The following is a 20383-nucleotide window of genomic DNA, read 5'->3' as shown; positions in this document are numbered from 1 at the left end:
TTGGACTTTCCCCAGATAGTTCTGTAAAATTCTGTATGCCCCACTCAGAAGGCTCTTCTGGGCAAGCTCCAGCCCAGAGACTTTGGCTCTTTTGGAATGTCCACCAAGAGAGCCCACCAAGAACCTTATCCCCACTTTGGGCGCAGTGACCCAGGGAGGTGCCAGCCGAACGCCAGGCACTTCCTCCTCCCACCCAAGGTCTGAGCCTGGAACCGCTGCTGTCCCTGGCAGGGCTGTTTTCTTTGGATGCCAGGCTGGTTGCCATGGCAACTGAGCAAGGCAGTGCGGCGTCTGGTGGTGATGCTGAAGCGAATCTTTCCACTCGGAGGCCAAGAGTGGCGGCGGGGAGGGGGGGCACCTCGCAAGACGGCACGTCGCACTCGTAAGCGGCCGGCCCGGAACCCAGGAAGCCCACAAGCGCCGGGAGGTTTCTCAGCAGCAGCCGATGCTAAGTGGCTCTGCTTCCTGGGAGGAAGAAGCCCCCCTCCCCCCCAAGCAGAAACCGGCAGAGACCGAAGCAAAGCGGGGAAGCCCCGAGGAAGCCTCGGCCGTGTCAGGCAGCAAGCAGCCCCTGCCGGCTGCTGCCCCGTTCCGCTCCCTCCTCCGGGCTCCCTCCGGCCGAGCGGCTTTCAGCACGGGCTAAGCCCGGGGGCGAGGGCGGCGGAGAGTCGCCGGCCTCCGCAACCCGCCCGGGCCGCTTCTCCTCGCAGCTTCTGAGCGCGGGTAGCTGGAGAAGGAGCCGGGGCCGCTTCTCCCGCTTCGCAGCGGCTGCGGCGCTGGACCAGAGCCTGGGGGCTCTGCCGGGTCTTCCCCGCCGGCTCAGGAGGGGCTGAGGGGGGCGCTGGCCTGAGTGCCTCTTCTGGCCGCCTTGCCACCCCCCGGCGCGAGGTAGGGAGGGGAGGCTGGAAGCCCCTCCGCCGCCCCCGCCCGTCTGGTGGCCCAACCGCCCGCTCCGCTCTCGTCATCTGGGGGCGAGGCAGCCGCGCCTCTCTCCTGACGGGGCCCCCGCCCTGCCGGACCCAGCAGCTATAAAGGCGGCGGCGGGAGTATCTGGGCGAGCGTGGAGTCGGCGCATCTGCAGCAGCCCTTCTGACGGACGGAGCGACGGTCGGACGAGGGATGGAGGCGGACGGGCCCCCCGAGCAGGGCAGGGTCAGCGCTGGGGGCGTCGCGGGGCGGTTGGGGCCCCCGAGGGCTTGGGCGGCCAAAGAGGCGCGGGCTTTGGGCTGCCTGGCTCGGCGGGCGCAGCGCGGGCTCCGGCCAAGAGTGCTTGGGGAGACCCGGCAGGGAAGGGGGCCGTTGGCTCGAAGGCAGGATCGGCTTCTGGACCGGGCAGGGTGGGGGGCTTCGAAATCCCGCGTGGGAAGCCGGGCGGAGGGACGGGGCGTCGCTTCCCCAGATGCATTGGCTGTAAAGTCGCCACGGCCGTAGCAGCGAGGACTCTGGCGGACTCCTCCGGCTATTTCGGCCGGCTGCTTTGCAGGGCTCCCTTTGGAGGAGAACCAACGGGTGTTTGAGAGGGGGGGGGGGTGGAGCGAAGGGGGCAGCGGGAGATCGAAAGCCGGGAGGTTTGGAGCTCCGGAAGGGCACCGGGAGAGGGGCGGGCTCGTCTAGGGCTGCCCCCCGTCCGAAGTCTTACCGAAGACCCTCAGCAGGCGTCAAGGTCATCTGGAGGTGGGAGGGAACAAGCGCCCCGCAAAGGGGGGCAAGGACAGGAGGGTCCTTGCAAATGCCCGCACCTGCGAAGGGGAAAGGAGGAAGTGAACAGCTCTCTTGCAGATTTCCTGCCATTTAGTTGCCTCCCCCTCCCCCCCTTCTACTTTTGTGGCTGCAAAGGATGGTGGCTTGAAACAGGACCCCCTCTCCGTTGGGGGTAGCAGGCAGAAGGGTTGCAACGGGGGAGGTTTTGCCTGCAAATGGCTTCCAGGGCAAGAAAACCAGAAGCGAAGGAGGGAGCATCAAGCACCTGCCCTTCAGACCGTCTCGGAGACAGAACTTCACGTTGTTTGTGGAAAGCTGGAAGCCCAGAGGGGTCACAGCACCACAGCTGGAAGCCTGGGTAGCCCCCTGGCTGAAAGGCTGCTCTACAAAGCCATCCAGCTCCCTTCGTGGTCACCAAGCCTTTAACGCCTCTAACCTTTGATGCTCAGCACCTGCACAGGAGTCGGTCACATGGCACCGGCCCGTCTCATTGCAGTTGCCTGGAGTCCTTCAGACCTTGGAAGGGCCACGTGGTTTGTAGCTCTGTAGCCAGGGCTGCTGTTGGGTTAGGCTTAGGGTTGGTCCTTAGCCCTTCACCCCCAGTCTTAGGTAACTTACATACCTTCCTTGGCCTGTGATTTTTCACTGTATTGAAGAGTATTTAAGAGTGATAGCTGGGAAGGGTGCTAGGAAGCCTTAGCTGAATGTTTGTTGGAGGCTTAAGACACAGCCTCAATCGTGAAAGTGGGCACTAAATCCCTCCTCAATGTCCCTTTTTATCTAATTGTGCAACCATGGAAATACAGGATCTCTACCTCTTTCTGATATCTTTTAGCATCACAAAAATTTAAAAGCAAACCAGGCCAGTAAAGCAGTTAAAACACAAACAATAATGGGAAAGAAATAGCAAAGTGAACACCACTGGGAGCAAAGATTCCTCCCTGGACCAAGAGAAGACTTGGGATCACCCACAAGTGCTCCAGACAGTTGCTCCTAAAGGGGAGACGGCAATCAGCAGTCAATTTGAAACTCTGGGAGATGAGGAAAGAGGCAACTTGCTCAATTTGCAGCCATCAAAAGGACACTGGATTTGTAACTTCCTTTTCTAATCACTTTTTGGAAATTGCTTATTATTTTTGTTTTTTGTTTTTAGATTTTAGGACTGTTGAGAAACATGTTTTCACAATACTAGTTGAATTTCTTTCAATCTTTAGTGGAATAAGTTTTAAATGCAAGTTTGAGGATGTTTTTGTGCAATGAAGAGCAAAAGGTTCATTAAAATGTTGATTTTACAAAGTTGCAAACTGATTAATAGTCCTGATATATTTGAAATTAAGATTTGAAATTAATTATATGACTATGTGGAAAAATGCTGTTATATATATATATATTTTAAAAAAAGATAGGATGGGACTTTGAAGGCTGGACACTAGAGGAAACCAGAAAGAACTAAAGAGTATAATCAAAGGAGAACAATACTTAACTCTGACTTAAAATGGAACGAAGCAGAAAACTTTAACATTGGACGTACTGAAAGATGCTTTTGAACAGTGGACCCTGAAGCTAATTTCAAAAGAATCCTCCATTATAAGCTATCTTTAAAAGATGTCATGCAAGAGGCCCAGGTTTTACCAAACAAGACTGACCTTTAAAATGACACGCCATAAGAATGAGATGGAAAAATCCTACACTGGATATGTATACATTAAACCAGTTGATGTTTCAATAATTACAAGGCATATATAAACTGAAAGAGTAACCAGGATACTTATTTTACACTGGACTTACAAAACAGAAGTTAAAATTTTGAAGACTTTTGAGAGAAGGACCAAAGAAAAAAATGAAATCAAGCTCTAGAACATTATCTGAAGCGATTTAAGAACACGTTTGTTAAAAAGAAGGAATTTAAAGTTGGTTTATTTGATCAAGGTTAAAGCAGATACATTTGTTAACTCTGGTAACTCTTAATAAAGGATGAGGGGAAGAAGGCATTGTCTGCGGTATTTTAAAGAAGGTGAAGAGTTACTTATAAATTCTTCAAACTTTTTTGTGGTGAAGAAAGAAACAATTTATTTTTATCTATCATCTATATAATCTATTTTTACTAATTCTATTCTATTTTTAATTATTGCACTTTTAAACATTTGTATTCTTTCAGTTTCTATTCATTTTTATATTTTTAATTGCAATCGTTGATAAAATTATTACATACAAAAAGAACTCCCTAATTTTGGAAGTGCAAAGCCCTTTGACTACCCTCAGAACGGGATGTTGCCCCAGAGGTGCCCTCAGTGGAGCATGAGGGTTCAGGCCAGCAGCCGAGGGGACCCTGACTTTGAGCCCTGCCTGAGGCAGGAAGCCAGCTGCCCCCCCCCCTCAGTTGCTCCCCCCACCAAAGGCCTGGGAAGGAGCAGGCGAGGCAGAGCCTCTGAGGTCTTGCCAGGGGAAGTGCAGGGACTGTCCAGGCTCCTGATGGCAAACCTATGGCACGCCTGCCCAAACTGGCACACAGGGCCTTGCCCGTTGCTCTTAAGGGTTTCTGGTGCGCATGCATGCGTGATGATCAGCTGCCTTTTGCACGTGGAGCACTGCTGGGAACTGGAAGAGATGATCTGCTGGTTTCCACATGTGAATGCGCGCCAGCCAGCTGATCATCAGGCACACATGCATGCCAAAAACCGGACAAGGAGCTGCCTGGTGCATGTGTGAATGCCGGCATGCACTCTGGGCAGCTCCTCTCCTGGGCGCCCGTCCTCGACGTGTGCGCACACGGGCTCTCTTTTTGGCACAGTGCCAAAAAGGTTCGCCATCATTGGTCCAGGCTGTTTCCAGGGGTCCCGGCTGTCTTGGAGCCCCCCCTCCTCCCATGAAGGGTGAACCGATGGGCTTTGCCTTCTTTCTTTTTTTTTAATTAAAAGAGTTTTGTACAAACAAATTTTCCCCGTTTTCACCCCCCCTCCACACAATATAAATCTCATACAAATGCTATACCCCCCCAACCCCCCCGCAAAAATTCACATTCAAATATTATACCAAACACTTTACCCCCTCCCCTCCCCCCATCTTAAAATAGATTACTCATAACCCCTCTCCTCCCAACAAACACTATATAAATTTCTCTTAAATTAATAATAACACATTGATCATTTTCTAAGCTAATTTAACATCTATAACTCTTAATATAAATTTCTCCTAGCCTAACAATGTTTCATTAATCCCATCTTCTAATTTATTCATATATATATATTGCCCCACCCTCCACCCTAACCCTCCCCCACCTCCCACACAAACCCACCCCCCTGACTTCCGCTGTATACCACTCTAGCAATTCCAAACATCCCATATACTATTTACTCTGATCATCTATCGGTCTAAACATTCTTACCTAAAGACTAGATAATAACTCCTAGTCTGATATTTATTCTGTATATAATCAATCCATTTTGCCCACTCCTGTGTATATTCCTCCTGTTTCTGAGCTTTTAAGAAAGCTGAGATTTTTGCCATTTCGGCGAACCCCGCCACCTTCTGAATCCATTGATCAATTGTCGGTAAAAAATCTTTTTTCCAATGTTGCGCAATCAGCTTTGCCTTCTTAAGAGGAGCTGCGACGTGGTTGGCCTTTGGGGGAAACACTGACTGTAACCCTGATGTCTTTTCAGAAGAAGATCACCTTGTCACTTCTCACTGCTGTGTCCATGGCAGCGATCGGATCCCTCCAGTTCGGGTACAACACGGGAGTCATCAATGCTCCTGAACTGGTAAGAGGGCAGGCGAGGCGTGTGTGTGTGGGGCTTTCTGGGGTGTTTCTGTTCCTGGAGAATTTGCTGTAGCAGCAAAGATGGGGAGGAACCAGGGCAGAGCCAGGGGGAGGAGGGGACCTCCTAGAATCGCTCAGGCTCCCGTTTATGAGGACTCGGTGTCTGAGATGAAGGAGAAGGAAGAGAACCTCCAGTTGTGCAGGAGAGTGAAGAGCTCCTTAATTGCCGTGTTGTTTTTGGGGAAAAGGTGAGGACACGAAGCCTCTGGTGCTTTTGTAGAAGGAGCGGAAGGAGCATCTCCTGGGGAAAGAGGGTCGAGGCCAGAAGTTGGCAGCCCTCTGTCCATCGGGGCCGGCTCAGAGGTGGGGATGGGGGCAGGAAGGAGGCATTTCCCTTCCCGGCCCTGAAAGCCAAACTGACTCAATGTCTGGGCTGAGTAACAGGCGGGCGGGCGGGCGGGGGTGGGGGGGCTCCTGCACGGCTGAGCTCAGAGGGGGAGAATCCTCTCCCCAGGGGCCCTTTCTGCAGAAGGGTCGGCCTTCCCCCGGCACCAGTGCAGGCCCTGCTGTGGCCAATGGCCTGGATGAGGCTGCCTGACCACTGGGCTCCCCTCCCTCCCTCCCTCCGCTCAGCTCAGCTCAGCTCGGGAAGGGCCGGCCAGAGAGTGGCTTGTCCCCAAGCAGCCGAGGAGGCCTTCAGACGGGGAAATGGGGTGAGGCAGCCCCCCATCTCCACCTTCTGGTTCCGGACCTCGAAATGCTCCCCTTCTGCTGCCATCTGCGCCTCCTGCCACAGAGGCTGCTGCAGCCCTTCCTCTTTCCACGGGAACACGGCCCCCCACCTCTCCTGGTGATGCTGGGAGTTGTTTCTGCAGAGTGCCTGTGTGGCTGGAGGGCTCCTGGGGAGATCCTGGGCCAGTGGGGCTGCCTCAGCTGAGCCTCCCTTGAGGAGGGAGAATGTGCGGGCATTTGGGGAGGGACGGAGTGGTGAGGCCTCCCCTGCCTAATGGGAAGAACCGAGGCCAGGAGTCCCCCGGAGGTCTCATCAGACACCTTCTGGGTGTCCTCCTTCCTTGGGGGGTGAGAGTCACCTTCCCCTCGGGAGAACTTTGCCAAGTCACCCCATTTTTGGACAACTCGCATGGTTGAGCATTTTGGATGAGAATCACTCTACATTCATTTTTTGGGGGGGAAATAACCCCCTTTATTCAGGATCTAAAATGAAGGAACCATTGGAGAAGGATAACACCCCCCACCCCCAAAGCCGCAGTGGGCAGTGGAGAAGATCTTGGGATCATCTTCAGCTGAGATTAAATGGATCTCTGGGATCCTAGCCCTTTGGAGAGACCCTGCCAGGGAGCCCAGAGAAGGAACCCAGCCAGGGAGTCCCAGGGCAGTTCTCATTTCAATTGTAAGGCTGCATTAACGGAGCCTTGCAAGGCTGAAGATGAATATCCCTCCCTTGCTCTCCTTCAGACCCCTGGCCAGCTGGGGGGGCTCTGTGGGCTGAGGCATCTTGGCAAGTCAAGCCAGTCTCCCAAGGACACTCCCGGGAAGGAGGACACCTCCCCAGCCACGTGCCACCCAGGTGGGCCGGGCATCTTTGCCCAGCGAGGTCAGGCAGGGACCAGCCGTGAAGCATCCTTGGCAGGCTCTGGGGGGGAGGAGGCGGAGGGGGAGGAGTGGGGGGGAATCTGCTGAGTCACGGAGGGCTGGAAGCGCCCAGGACGACTGCCAGGCATGGGGGTGGCAGAGGCCGGCCGGCAGTCTTAATCTCTCCGGCTCCTTCATCCTGCCAGCCTTCCCAGCTATCCTCTTTGCCCCTCTGTGGCCGCAACAGGGGAAGGAAAGTGACTCAGGGGATTCCAGAGTAATTTGTCTCTGAATTAGGCCACTTCATGAAAACAGCAAGAATGGAGGAGGAAATGCGTGGGCCTCCATCCTCCTCCTAAGGATGACTCATCTGCCGCATCCTGCCCTCTACGCTCATGGCGGGGATGGGTGGGGGGAAGAGAGGAGACAGGATAACGGCTAGACGGGCTCCTCTCCTCTCCTGGCTCACCCGCAGGTCTCTGGGCTGGTCTCCTGCTGCCCCCTGGTGTCTGCGCAGAGGATCCCGCATGTGTGTGTACATGCACCTCCCTGAAAGGAGCCGTCCAGGGTGGGCAGGGAGCGGCTTGCGGCCGCAGAGGGGCTTTCCCCCCATTTTAACAAAGCCCCAATTCCCTTTTAAGGAAGGAAGACTTTCACAGCCCTGCCAACAATTTAACACTGTACATTTAAAGAGTTACCCATAATACAACGTAGCTTTTTAGATCTACCAGCCCGTGTTTCATGGAATAAACCTGGTGGGTATCAGAGAAACATTTGAGACTCCCGTGTTGTCGGATGAAAATACCAGCACCCTTGTAGCATGAGAGAGAGAGAGAGCAGTTTTGCGTGAGGATTGAGAAAAAACTGACTTGTCTGAACATTGAAAGTAACCCAGCCAGGATCTACCGAAGTAACATCCCGATTTTTTGGATCTTGGATGCCTTCATTGTTGTCTTCTGCTTGCACATATTCATTTCATCCTGGGAACATTTACGGTCTGATTATCTTTTCTTTGGCACCTGTTCTTCTCCAAAAAAGATCATCTTGGAGGTTTTTCTCAGAACTGCAGAAAGCACAACTCTGATTTTGTTGTGCAGTTTAACCATTATGAGAAGCCATTCATAGAATGGGATGAAGAGAACAAAGAGCTTCTTGAAAATGTGATTCTGCTAGATATTTCGAGAGAGATAACTGGGTCCCAACTTAGCCAAAACATAGCCTGAGCATGCTGTTTCAGTCCAAGTATCTGAGGACATGATATTGGCAAGGAATGCTGCTATTCAAGTAGATACTATGAAGGACTTGCGTGCTTCTCTGTCCCACCACCGCTGGCCCCTGATGTCTCATTGCTCTTTGGAGGAGGAGGAGGAGGAGGAGGAGGAGGAGGAGGAGGAGGAGGAGTGTGAACTTCGGGTGGCCAGCAGCCAAACACCCTCTGGGTCAAGTTGGGTAAATACAACCACCAGCCGCATAGTGGGCAGTCTCCCCATTTGCTTGTTTTTCTGGAAGGCCTTCAGGAAACCGGGGGGGGGGGGGGCGGAGGGAGGGGCGCTTGGCCTGGGCAGGAGCTCCTCCTCTGCAGGATGTCTTCAGGGGTGTTTTTGACATCTGCCCTGATGAGGGGAACTTGTGAGACCTTCTGGATTGGTTGTTGTCCTCCTCTCCTCTCCTGGCCATCCTTGTGATTTGACCGTGCTCCTCCACTTCCCCACATTTCGCTCCCTTCTTCCGGTTCGGAAACTCTGAGCTCCCTTTTTAGAAGAATGCTTTATTGTCATTGTACGTATATACACAGTACATCCATGCACTCTGTCCTTGCAGATCATCAAGGGCTTTTTCAACGACACATCGCTGGAGCGGACAGGACACTACATCTCAGAGAAGCTCCTGACCGCCCTGTGGTCCCTTTCGGTGTCCATTTTCTCAGTCGGAGGGATGATTGGCTCTTTCTCTGTGGGTTTTTTTGTCAACCGATTTGGCAGGTAGGTGAAGAACGGCAGAGGAGATATCAAAACAAGAAAAGGAAGAAAGAAGCCGGGTGAATGGGGGGAAAGAAGAAGAGAACCGTAAAAGAAGTGGAATTTTTGAGAGACCAAGAGGAAACGGTTAGAAAAGGAAAGAAGGGAAAGAAGGGGATGCATTAGTAGAACAAAATGAAATGTGTTTTAACATTGTTAATGGTATGTAGCTAACTAAGACGTGAGGGAATTATATTAACATTATTAATTGTGGATAACTAATTAAGTTAAATGTTGATTGTATAAAAATGGAATCTGTATGGTACCTATAGTAAAATAGAAATAACAGATGGAAAATGAAACGATAAATCTGGTTTAACTTTGAAGGGGCAAATAATATTGTTTATGTATTAAGAAGAAATTAAGTTTAAGATAAAAAATATGGAAAGAAAACAATATGGCTGAAATTAGAAATGGGAATATGGTGCAAAATGAATTATGCCCATGAGAGGATGTTAAAGGGGAAAACCTGGGCAACACTTGGTTTATAAAAGAATTTAAAATTTGTAACGAAAAATAGAAACTTTGTTTAAAAAAAAAAAAAGAATGGCAGACGAGGGGCATGAGAGAGGAAGCCGGCGAAGGGGCCCCAGTCCAAAGGGGGCCTTGAGATTAAGCTATGGCCGGGGTGGGTGGGTGGGTGGGTGGGAGTTGAGCCCCCGCCTCAAGGGAGGTGTCTGGGGTGGCCCCCCCACAAGGCCAGGACTTCCAAGCCCCTGGTGCCAATGCCAAGAGTTCCCCCGTGGGCGCCTCCTTGCCATGAAGGGCCGAGCATGGCTGTCCCAGAGATGGGATGAAGCCCTGAGAAGCAGCCGCTGCCTGAATGGGGAAAATGCTGTGCTGGAGCCCCAGACGTTCCTCTCTCTCTCTTCTCTGCCCTTTCCTGATGCTTCCTTCAATTCTTTCTCTCCCCCTCCCCCTCCCCCTCGCCCCGTTCAGGCGGAATTCGATGCTGCTGGTGAACGTCCTGGCCATCGTGGCTGGCATCTTGATGGGCTGCTCCAAGTTGGCCTCAGCCATGGAGATGCTGATCATCGGCCGCTTCATCATCGGGGTCTTTTGCGGCCTCTGCACCGGCTTGGTGCCCATGTACATCAGCGAAGTCTCTCCGACTGCCCTGCGGGGGGCTTTTGGCACCCTGAACCAGCTGGGCATCGTGGTGGGCATCCTGGTGGCCCAGGTGAGCCAGCCCTCGGCAAGCAGGCAGGCAGATGGCGGCCTTTGCCTCTCTGGGGAAGAGATGGATGCTCCAGAGCAGAGGAGTCCTCAGCGGAATCAGCCCCATGGGACCTGGGGCGTGGGGGAGAGGACTTCACCACGGACCGTCTGGGTCTGCTCTGGGCGTAGGAAGGCCAGGGACCCCTTGAGCATCAGCAGCCCCAAGGAACAGCTTCTCCAGAGGCTTGGAGGGAATCCTGACCAAGCTGTCTTGCTCCCTCCTGGCCTTTCGGGGGCTGACCCCGGGGCCTCTCTTTTCTTGCCCCCAGATCTTTGGCCTGGATGTCATCCTGGGGACAGAAAAACTCTGGCCGCTCTTGCTGGGGTTCACCGTCGTCCCGGCCCTCCTGCAGCTGGTGGCCCTCCCCTTCTGTCCTGAGAGCCCCCGCTTCCTGCTGATCAACAAGATGGAGGAAGAGAAGGCCATCAAAGGTATTCATTCTGTGACCGCCCTGCAGAGCGACGCAGAGGCATGCCTCTTTTAGCAAAACATTTTGCCAGGCAGGTGCTAACCCCAAAAGCATTCTAGCAGTAAGCGAAAGGGTCGGTCAAGAGGAAGAATTTGGGAAACTGATACCCACTAACAGTGGTGAAATTCAATTTTTTTACTACCGGTTCTGTGGGCGTGGCTTGGCGGGCATGGCCGGGGAAGGATACTGCAAAATCTCCATTCCCCCCCCCCACACACACTCTGGGGCCAGCCGGAGGTGGAATTTGCCGGTTCTCCGAACTACTCAAGATTTCCGCTACCGGTTCTCCACAACCTGTCAGAACCTGCTGGATTTCACTTCTGCCCGCTAAGAAGAAGGTTCCTGGGGAGGGCACAGCTGGATTCAAACCCCAGCTGTCCTTCTTCCTCCTTGCTGAGAAAAGGGCAACAGAGTCTTCACAGCTCCTCCCTCCAGATCTTGGATGGCTCCGGACAGGAGGTCCCTCTGGGGTTTCCGAAGTTGGATCTCTGCCTTTCTTGCTCCCCTCTGCTGAACCAGCAGGAACAATTCTTCCTTTGTCCTTTGCGGATCAGGTTCTGGCATGCTGGAACGCTGCACAGCACAAAAGTCCAGGTGTGCGCAGAAGCCTCTCCTTCCCGGCCAAGAAAGATGGACTATTAGCCGTCCGTCAACTCCAGTGCTAGTGAAGGGGTTTCTGTTTCTCTCTTTGCTGCCTTACCAGGTCAGGACGAGTTTCTCCGTCAAGAAGAATCTTTTCTAGACCTAAACCATTGATGTCAGGGTTCCAAATAGCATCTAAAATTAAACCAGAGTCTGAGGCAAAGTATTGCTCAAAGTTTAAACGTATTAAGAGAGCCATGTTGGAACATCTGGGGAAATCCGAATCTGAAAGCTTCCCAACTTTCCCCACCCAGTTGAAAGTTCAAGATCTTGCCCCCACCCCACCCACAAGCCCATCCCATGGTCCAATCTCCCACTGCCACGCTGGCAGTAGTTCCACTCATCCAGTTCCGGTCAGGTGCAGAGAGAGAGGATGACCTTGGCTTTCTAGAAAGTAATTTTATTTTGGCTACATATCATCTCACTCCATACAATGCCCCTTCCCATTTTCCCACAATACAAAATGCATAGTGGAATAATAGAAAGTGTGTCAGGCCAAAGATCCAAAAGATACGATGGCTGCAGGCCTTGACACTGGGCACAGAACCGACTGGAGCTCTCCAGAGTGAGATGGCCAAATGTCTGACTCAGCCCGTGTCCTTTTCCCCTCAGTGCTCCAGAGCCTGCGAGGCGTCCAGGACGTGTCCAGCGACATCCAGGAGATGAAGGAGGAAAGCACCAAGATGTCCCAGGAGAAGAAAGTTACCATCCCAGAACTCTTCCGCTCCCCCAACTACCGCCAGGCCATCCTCATCGCCATTGCCTTGCAACTCTCGCAGCAGCTCTCGGGCATTAACGCGGTGGGTCCCCCCGAGGGCCTGTCATCTCTCTGTGGGGACAGAGGGAAGCCGGGTCTCTGGCGGGACACCGGAAGAGCTGGGTCCGTGTGAAGGCAGGAGAGCAGCCATAAGAGGGGCACCCAAAAGGCCAGCATGCCCGCTGCAGCCGCTCATTTGAAGGCTCCCCCTCTGCTGCGTGGTTCAAAAGGGGCAGGGGGGGGGTCAATGCGCAGTGACCATTGTGGGTTTTGGGATCTTCCTGTGGTGGCCTGGCGCTTTGGTTTGGCTTTGTGTTCCTGGTTTCAAAGAAATTGCGCTCACTGAGGCGCAAGAGAGTCCTCCCTCCCTCCCTCCCTCTTCTGTCCTCCTTGCAGAGCTCAAATTGTTCTCCCTCTTCTAAGTGCCGCCGTCCGCTCTCCTCCTGCTTCTAGGTCTTCTACTATTCCACGGGGATCTTCAAAGATGCCGGAGTGGAGCAACCAGTTTACGCCACCATCGGGGCCGGCGTGGTCAATACCGTCTTTACTGTGGTGTCGGTATGTGGTGGCAGAGGATGGGATCACCCTGAATTTGGAGGGGGGGGGTGTTTGAGGTGAAAGACCCTCCTGGAAATCTGGAGGATCTTGTGGGAGAAAACATCAGGGGCAGCTTTGGGGGCTGGTGGGGAGCCATGACGTTGAAAGGAAAATGGGCCTTAAATCGCTGGAGTGTGGCCGACAAGTTGACCTGGGATGGGCTCAAGGATGTCCACATCCTGATGCCTCTCAGATGACCACTGAAGGCGCAGGTGTGGGTTGCCTTTAAAATGTGGTCCCGCGCTGGACCTCCCTGCTCAGAGGGGATTCCAGAGGGTGCAGTAAATTAAGTCAAGGACGGCGGTCACCACAACAGGATCCAATTGACCATTTCATGGAGAGTTTTTGGAACGTTCCCTGGTATCTGACCCTACCGTGGCAGTTGGGAGATCTGCTGCCCACCACAATCCTGTTTCTCCTCCTCTCCCCATTCTTCAGCTTTTCCTTGTGGAGCGGGCGGGGCGTCGGACCCTCCACCTGGTTGGCTTAGGAGGCATGGCTGTCTGCGCAATCATCATGACTGTGGCCCTGGCGCTGAAGGTAGGCGGCAGCATTTCTGGTTGGTGGCAGCCCCCCTCCCAATTTGGACTGAAGTTGCACGCCTGGAGAAACAGAATGGCAGTTTCATGTCTGGAGCTGCATCACTTAGGAGTCCTACCTCCCACCCACCCCCACCCCCGCCATGCATGAAACCACTAATCAAGTTTCCTCCCAGTGACAGGTTGTGCAATCAAGCCTAGAAATAAGATAATCAAGGCCACTTTGCACAGCTGCCTTTTAGAGATAAGAGTTTCCCTTCTACAGGGTTTGTAGAAGAAGAGAAAGTCCTTGAGATACCTTCCTCCCAAGTGGCTAGGAGTGCAGAAATCAAAATCAAGGTCATGACACACACACACACACACACACGCTCACACTCCCATATATCCCAATGTTTAAGTAGCCAACTAGATTGAAACCAAAACTGATGAAACACAAAGTGCCAGCAAATTGGTATAAGTGTGTTGGGAAGATAGAAAGTGTAGAAGGTGTGCGTGATATTTCTCCAGGTGCTTCTCCACTTTTAGCCATTTCTTTGACTAAAATATTTTCCTGGCCAAATAAGGCCAGAAATAAGAATGAACCGTGAGTGCTGCTCAGCTCTGCTCAACAGAGTTGCGCAGTCTCTGCTTGGACCTTCTGACCCAAGAAAGGTCCCTGGTTGATTGATTCCCAGGCGAGCAGATGCTAAAAGTTGGGATCAACCAGGGTCTCCCTGGGATTACAAGAGGTTCACTCTACACTCTCTTGTTTTTGCAGAAAATCAAGACTTGGATCAGCTACATCAGTATTTTTGGCACTTTTGCCTTTGTGGCTCTCTTTGAAATTGGACCCGGACCGATCCCGTGGTTCATTGTGTCCGAACTCTTCAGCCAGGGCCCTCGTCCTGCAGCCGTGGCGGTGGCTGGTTTCTGCAACTGGGCCTCCAACTTCCTGGTGGGCATGCTCTTCCCCTACGCAGAGGTAAGGACTCCACGCTGGACCTTCTTGGTGGGCCTAGTGTGAACACAATGAAGTCGGCTCCTTTCCCCTGAAGTTGTCCATCAAAAAGGTCTCCACGGTTGGGGAAGAGAAGAAGGAAAGGGCAAGCACTAAAAGAGGGCAAGGACTGCAGGTTGCTGTGGTGAGGGAGAAGGCGTTGAAGGGTGGGCCTCACTGCGGTTCATTGCTTGGTTGAAGCCCAGTAGAAGAGGGGGTTGCATAAATATTAGCTTGAGTAAAGTTCTTGCTTCTGCTCCTCATGAAGAACCAGGCCATAGGAGCTCCTGCTCCTGGAATGAGCTTTGGTGACCCTGAGAATGAGGTGTTTCTTCTTCTTCTGGCATGCCATCCATCTAGTCTGGCTGTGTCGTAGAGAACGATAGGTTTCAGTGTGGTGGCGGTGGGGAAATGGGCTGTCGAATAAAGGACTTGACTGGGCCCCGACTCATGTTCCTTGCGGGCCAGAGCTACCTCCTTTGTCTTAGAGCAAAGATGACATTTTCCTTCTCTTCCTTGCAGAAAGCATGTGGGCCTTACGTTTTCCTGATCTTCGTTGGCTTCCTCATTTTCTTCTTCTTCTTCACCTACTTCAAAGTCCCTGAGACAAAAGGCAGGACTTTTGAAGACATCTCCAGTGTGTTTGAGAGGCAAACCGTGAATGGTCTGGCTCCAGCAACTGGCAACAAGGCCTCCATGGTGGAATTAACTGGCATTCAGCCTAAGGAAGATGCCTAGTGCTCCCCCCCCCCCATCCTTGCTCGTCCCTTTGTACCCGTTGCTGTTTCTCCATATGTCCCTGTGACTTCTGGTCCTCGTCACGGCTTCAGTGCTCCACTAGGACAAGAGGAAGGTGGCCGTTTCTCCCGCCGTGCTTCTTCCTGCCACGTACCTCTGGAGGACTGAGGAATGGCTCCGAGCTCCTCCTGGAATGCTTGTTACGCTGTGTGGAGGCTGAACTGTTTTTGTGGTTGGTCGTTCATGTCTTTGAGGCCAGTTCCTTGTCTGCCCGTGAGTTGACTGTCCCCTTCCTCCCCGTGTTTCTGCAGTGTTTTCTACAGGGTGAAGTGCAACACACTGGAGCTGACTTAAACAAGGGAGAGAGACGTTTTGCTCCACTTTGTCCAATGGGGGTTTCCTTCTATGTTTGGGAAATTAAGATCAGAACTACTTTTTCTATTTACTAGACTTAATTTATTCCTTGTATCACTTTGCTGGGAAATATTTATTTTTAGGCAACACTCCTCTGAGTATAAGGACCAGAAAGAAGCATAACTTTTTTCTTTAAAAAACAAACAAATCCCCAGTGATTTGGGGGGGGGGGGGAGGGATGGGATCCCAAAGAAACCGAGGTTGGGTGATGGGCCTGGAGAGTGCCAGGGGAACCCCCCCCCAACTGATAATGCTGAGAAGCAGCCCCTTGTGGTTGCTTGAAGTGGGGGGGGGGGAAGTGAAAAGCATCGCGTGGGGAACACAAGCGGAGCCAGTCTGCTTGAGACCTGCTCTGCTCCTTGGAGAGGACCCAGGGATAGGGTTCTGGCCCTCTGCCCAGGCGGACTTGCCTGGGGCATCTGGGGGGCTCCTGGACGTGGCCTGAAGGGTGGCAGAGGCCGTGGCTGGGCTGCCTTCCGGGACCTCAGAGGGCATCTTAAAGGGGCAAAGCTTTAATGGTGCAGCTGCAGCTGCCATCTTGAATTCCCCCCCCCCCCCCGAGACATCCCTGGAGCAGTCATTTGTCTTATAAAGAAGGCAACACAGAGTAATTTTTAATTCCTCACACACTTTTGACCCACCGATTCTGGTGACTGATTTAATTTCCTCCTCTATATGATATGATTACATGAAAAAAAAAATCAGATGTTGTTTGCTTGAGTGTATTTTTGCAATTTTTTGTTGTTACATGAACCAGAAGTGAAAATTTGAGGGTGAAGAATAGGCAGCTAAGACTTCAGATGATGAAGGAATTTCAGAGACCAAAGCTACCAAGTAAAAGAAGAAAACTATAGTTTTTTTCCCCCCCTCATCTATTTATTTATTGAAAAGAATGTAAATAGTTACGGCCTAGCTTTACGGTATATATTTATATAATGCAAAGAGGCTTTGCTGGTTGCTCTTTCTGTGCCCAGGGGACGAAGGCTGGACTTAGGAGTTCCCCGAGGGGTGCAGACCCTGCCGAGGGGGTGCTCCTTCTCCAGGAGACTCACGGAAGTCCTGGCCAGAGAAAGATCAGTCGCCTCCGGCGAAATCTCCCTCTGCTTGGAGGGATGTTCGGCAGCTGCCTGGCTGGGAGAGTGAGGCTAGAGGGATACTGCGCAAAAGTTGTGACCTGCTTGGATGTGTCTGTGCGTGTGGTTTAATTGGAAGCTGGCAAAAGGGAGAGATGGGCAGGGGACCATGGTTTCTGAAGTGTGGCTTGGCTACCCGTCTAAACTTGGCATAGTTTGCATTCTCCACTATCCTCCGTCCCTTCGGAGGTCTGAACCTCCCCTCCGCCCTGCCTGGTTCTTCTGATTTGCCTTTTTTTTTTTAATTCCTTATTATTTATCCCACCGAAGGCTCTGTCTTTCAGCAGAGAGACCGTGGGAGTGCAAAGTATTCCACATTTGAAGTATGTTTGTAAGTTTTGTCTTCTGGTGTGGTGAAGATAGTTCCACAGAGTTTTCATAAATGTTATTGTGAATGTCTCGTTGTTTTTTTTTTTTACAAAGAATAAAAATGAAATGAAATGAAACTTTTGGTTGGATATGGGGCCTCTCTGCCTGTCTCTATTGATCTAAATCTTAACTTTTCTCCCTCTCTCCTACATTTGTAACAAACACATTTTGCCAAGGATTTTATGCTGCCGGTTAAAATCTGTCCAGGTTAATTTGGCCCCACTCAGGGAAGGGGAGCCTTCGCCAGAGCCCCCCCCCCCCCCACTCCCTGCAACGCTCTCTCTCTCTCTCTGCCTTCCCTTCCATTAGTGCCACCAAAGGGCACCAGATCAGAGGTAGGTCCCTGCCGGTTCGGACCGGTTCAGCCAAACGGGCAGTTTGCTTGGCATCCTGGGTCTCTGGAACAGGCAACGACCCAGGCCTGCCACGCCCCCGAATCGGTTCTCCTGTGACCGGCTGCCATCCTGTTTTTTTGGTTCTGCGAATGCACAGAACAATTTTCATTGTACATTTTTCTAAAGGTTTTGCCCATGCGCAGACCTTTTTATTTGCAAGTGCACACGTGCATGCAGCAACCCACCCCTGTAACAGATCTAACCAATGTTGTTGTATACGTGATGTACAATGACAATAAAGGCTAAAGATAGTATACTATACTATCCATCCCCACTTTCTCTTCCGCTTGTCTTTTCCGGTTGTCCGAACAGCCGCAGCGGGCAGGATGAAGGTCAGCAAAGAGGCTTTGCATGCTTTAGAAAGGAAAATGGGACCCGGAGATTCGTGGCTTCCTAACTGCCGGACTTAGCCAACACAACACAACAACACAACACAGGGCCGCAGCAGAATATGTCCTAACGCATGTCAGTCAATAGCTACGGAGCCATGCAAATCCATGCGAGAGAGCATCGCGAGGGGGTTGTTGTCCTCGGAGGATTGGGAACCATTTGGTTTGGATTCTGGTTCTCCACCAAGACCTTTAGCTTCTCTGGAGCTTTGAAGAAAGCGGGGTGGAAAAGGAACATGGCCGATGATGGCAAAATGCGCACTGAGGAGGGATTTGGTGGCTTTTGGTGCTCCAAGTCCTGAGATCCAGTGAGGACGGCCCTTAGCAAAAAGGCCGTTGTTGGTCTCATGATCCAACCCAGGATTGGTCTTCCGTACAGGACTGCCTCGTTTTCAACTGCTTCTCTCTGCTTGTGCTCTAGTGGTCTTTTTATTATTCCTAAATTGGACTCTTTCTCTTCTTCATCCTTTATTCGTCCCCCTCAACTTCTGAGAGTTAGTTATATGGGAGTTACTTGCATTTGGGCAGCTGCCTCACGGAGCCTTCCCTTCACACAGTCATCTTGGTCTCTGGAATTGGGTTTTCATTCTTCCTTTAGAGCAGGGGTGTCCAAACCTGGGGACTTTTAAGACTTGTGGAATTCAACTCCCAGAATTAAGTCCACAAGTCTTAAAGGCCCCCCCCCTTCCGTCCCCAGACGAGAGCCACTGCTCCACAACTAAGTTCACCAATAGGGCTTGTGCCTTTTCAACCAATGTTATCTCCGTCTTTTAACTGTCATTTTCCAGTCATGTGAATGGAGCCTCCATTCTGTGCATTGAAGGGTATCCGCCTCCTAGATTTCAATCTCCTTGTGTTCAATCAAGAGAATTCTGAGCCTTCGGGCGACGCTTCTTCAGCTTTGCCACCAAGTTTTCCACGAGAGCCCCAACACCACCTAAACAGGCAAAGGCAGAGGTTTCACTTGGGATGGTTCCTCGTGGAGCCTCCTCCTCCTCCTGCAGCATCCAGGGGGTTCGGTTGGGAGCCTTTGACCAGGCCTTGGAGGGGGTCAGACGGGCGAGGAGGCAGCGGAGCTGGTGGGAGGGCTGGGGGGGTGCCACTGAAGACCCCAGCAGGAGGAGCCCCCAGAACCGGGAAGGGTTAGGGCAGGGGTGTCCAAACTTGGGAACTTTAAGACTTATGGACTTCAACTGCAACCATGGCTGGCTGGGGAATTCTGGGAGTTCAAATCCACAAGTCTTAAAAGTTCCCAAGTTTGGACACCCCTAGGTTAGGGGCTGCCTACAAGCAGCAGAGCCCAGAAAAGGAGCTGAGGAGTTGGAGCTGGTGGGTGGGTGGGGGCTCATGGAGTGGAGAGTTGAGAGGAGACCCCCGGGGGGCCTTGGGGATATATGCACCATCTGGCGTCCACACAGATCAGCCTCAACCAGACCGGTGGAAGATGCATTCGCACCCCTTCTATTACATTTATTTTGATACCTTTATTATTTTGATAACTTAAGGCAGCAAACGATCCAATGCTCCTCCCTCTTGCTATTTCCCCCAGAGCAACAGCCCTGTGTGTGTGTGTGTGTGTGTGTGTGTGTGTGTGAGAGAGAGAGAGAGAGAGAGAGAGAGAGAGAGAGAGAGAGGGAGAGAGAGAGGGAGAGAGAGGGAGAGAGAGAGGGGGATATGCACCAAGGTCCCCTGGCTGGAAGAGCCTGGAAATGGGTGGGAAGGCAGACGCAGGGCTGCAGCCTCCAAACCCGCGAATGCCTCCCCCCTCCTCCACCCGCCCGATCCCGCCAGGTGCAAGTTCCCACCTTGTGTGGGAGGACGGGGGGCTTAGGAGCCAGCCCTTTCAGGGGGCTGCCGAGTGGGGGGTGGTGGGGGAGGAAATCTTTGGACTGAACACGCAGCTCCTTTTCCTGGGGGGGGGAGGGGGAAGACGACCCAGAGAGGGGTCAGTTGCAAAACAAGGCGTTTAATGAGGATGCGGACATGTTGTGCATCAGACAATTACACGTTTTGTGTGTCAATGTGAAATGGTGGAGAAGAATAGGAGGGCAAAGCAAGGACTGCACAGCCAGATGGCTTTTTCCAGACTACAATGCACTGGTTTTTTTTTTTTTTTTTGTAAATACAAAATTTCTATATAATCCCTAGAATTTAAATTTAGGAGAATTTTGTTCCACAAATGTAAACATTTCACACGTTTTAAACAAAGTACAGCTAAAATGAATTGTATTTTGCCAATCTGGACACACTTACGTTACACTCTACTTGTAATAAAAAATAAAAAGGTTTGATAACTATTCTTCCTTTGCGTCTGAAATTCCAGTTGCACGTGAGAAAATTAGATTTCAAAACGTGACAGTGTAGGTTTGCTCTTATTTTATTTTTAAAAGGTGTCACACACGATCCTTGGCAAGAGGGAGCTTCTAACATGCTTTTCTTTGACCTTTTTCACTTTGGCTTTATTTTATTTTATTTTGTTCCTGGAGGAAATCCCCCCTCCCTCCCTCTTTTATCAACTCTCATTGTGTATACAAGCCCAAAAACGTAGAGACCAAACAGGAGCCGAGAATTTTGCTTTGGTCAAAAGGAAAGTTTTTTCTTTCCTATCCGAGATTACCGGGTTTGGTTCCGTCTTTGCAACAAGCAACAAATAAAGCAATAACTGGAAGCGAGA

General features: G+C 51.7%; 1 protein-coding gene across 2 annotated transcripts; it reads left to right on the top strand.

The window, feature by feature from the left end:
• The first annotated feature begins 1017 nt into the window (after positions 1–1017).
• LOC309395432 (solute carrier family 2, facilitated glucose transporter member 3-like) lies at positions 1018–16966 on the top strand. Of its 2 annotated transcripts, none has more exons than XM_081959676.1 (10): positions 1018–1152; positions 5364–5462; positions 8876–9036; positions 10012–10252; positions 10560–10722; positions 12015–12202; positions 12613–12717; positions 13195–13296; positions 14053–14256; positions 14794–16966. In XM_081959676.1, exons 1-10 carry the CDS (start codon positions 1120–1122, stop codon positions 15007–15009), a joined length of 1512 nt encoding a protein of 503 aa, XP_081815802.1. In that variant the 5' UTR covers positions 1018–1119; the 3' UTR covers positions 15010–16966. The 2 variants fall into 2 exon arrangements, with proteins under 2 accessions (XP_081815802.1, XP_081815803.1); XM_081959677.1 differs by having other exon boundaries at positions 1025–1152; positions 5367–5462.
• Positions 16967–20383: the final 3417 nt, after the last annotated feature.

This window comes from Natrix helvetica (genome assembly GCF_964273705.1).
Source record: "Natrix helvetica genome assembly, chromosome: 7".
NCBI classification, from domain to species: Eukaryota; Metazoa; Chordata; class Lepidosauria; order Squamata; family Natricidae; genus Natrix; species Natrix helvetica.
Note: the sequence above shows the minus strand (reverse complement) of the source record. Positions and strands in the feature narration are given on the sequence as shown.

What these genes read in the sequence shown, in the direction of transcription:
- LOC309395432 (XM_081959676.1), top strand. Translation starts at nt 1,120, where the DNA reads ATGGAGGCGGACGGGCCCCCCGAGCAGGGCAGG. An exon ending in TGGGCATCCTGGTGGCCCAG is followed by an intron (nt 10,253 to 10,559) that starts GTGAGCCAGCCC and finishes TCTTGCCCCCAG; the next exon opens with ATCTTTGGCCTGGATGTCAT. An exon ending in TGCTCTTCCCCTACGCAGAG is followed by an intron (nt 14,257 to 14,793) that starts GTAAGGACTCCA and finishes TCTTCCTTGCAG; the next exon opens with AAAGCATGTGGGCCTTACGT.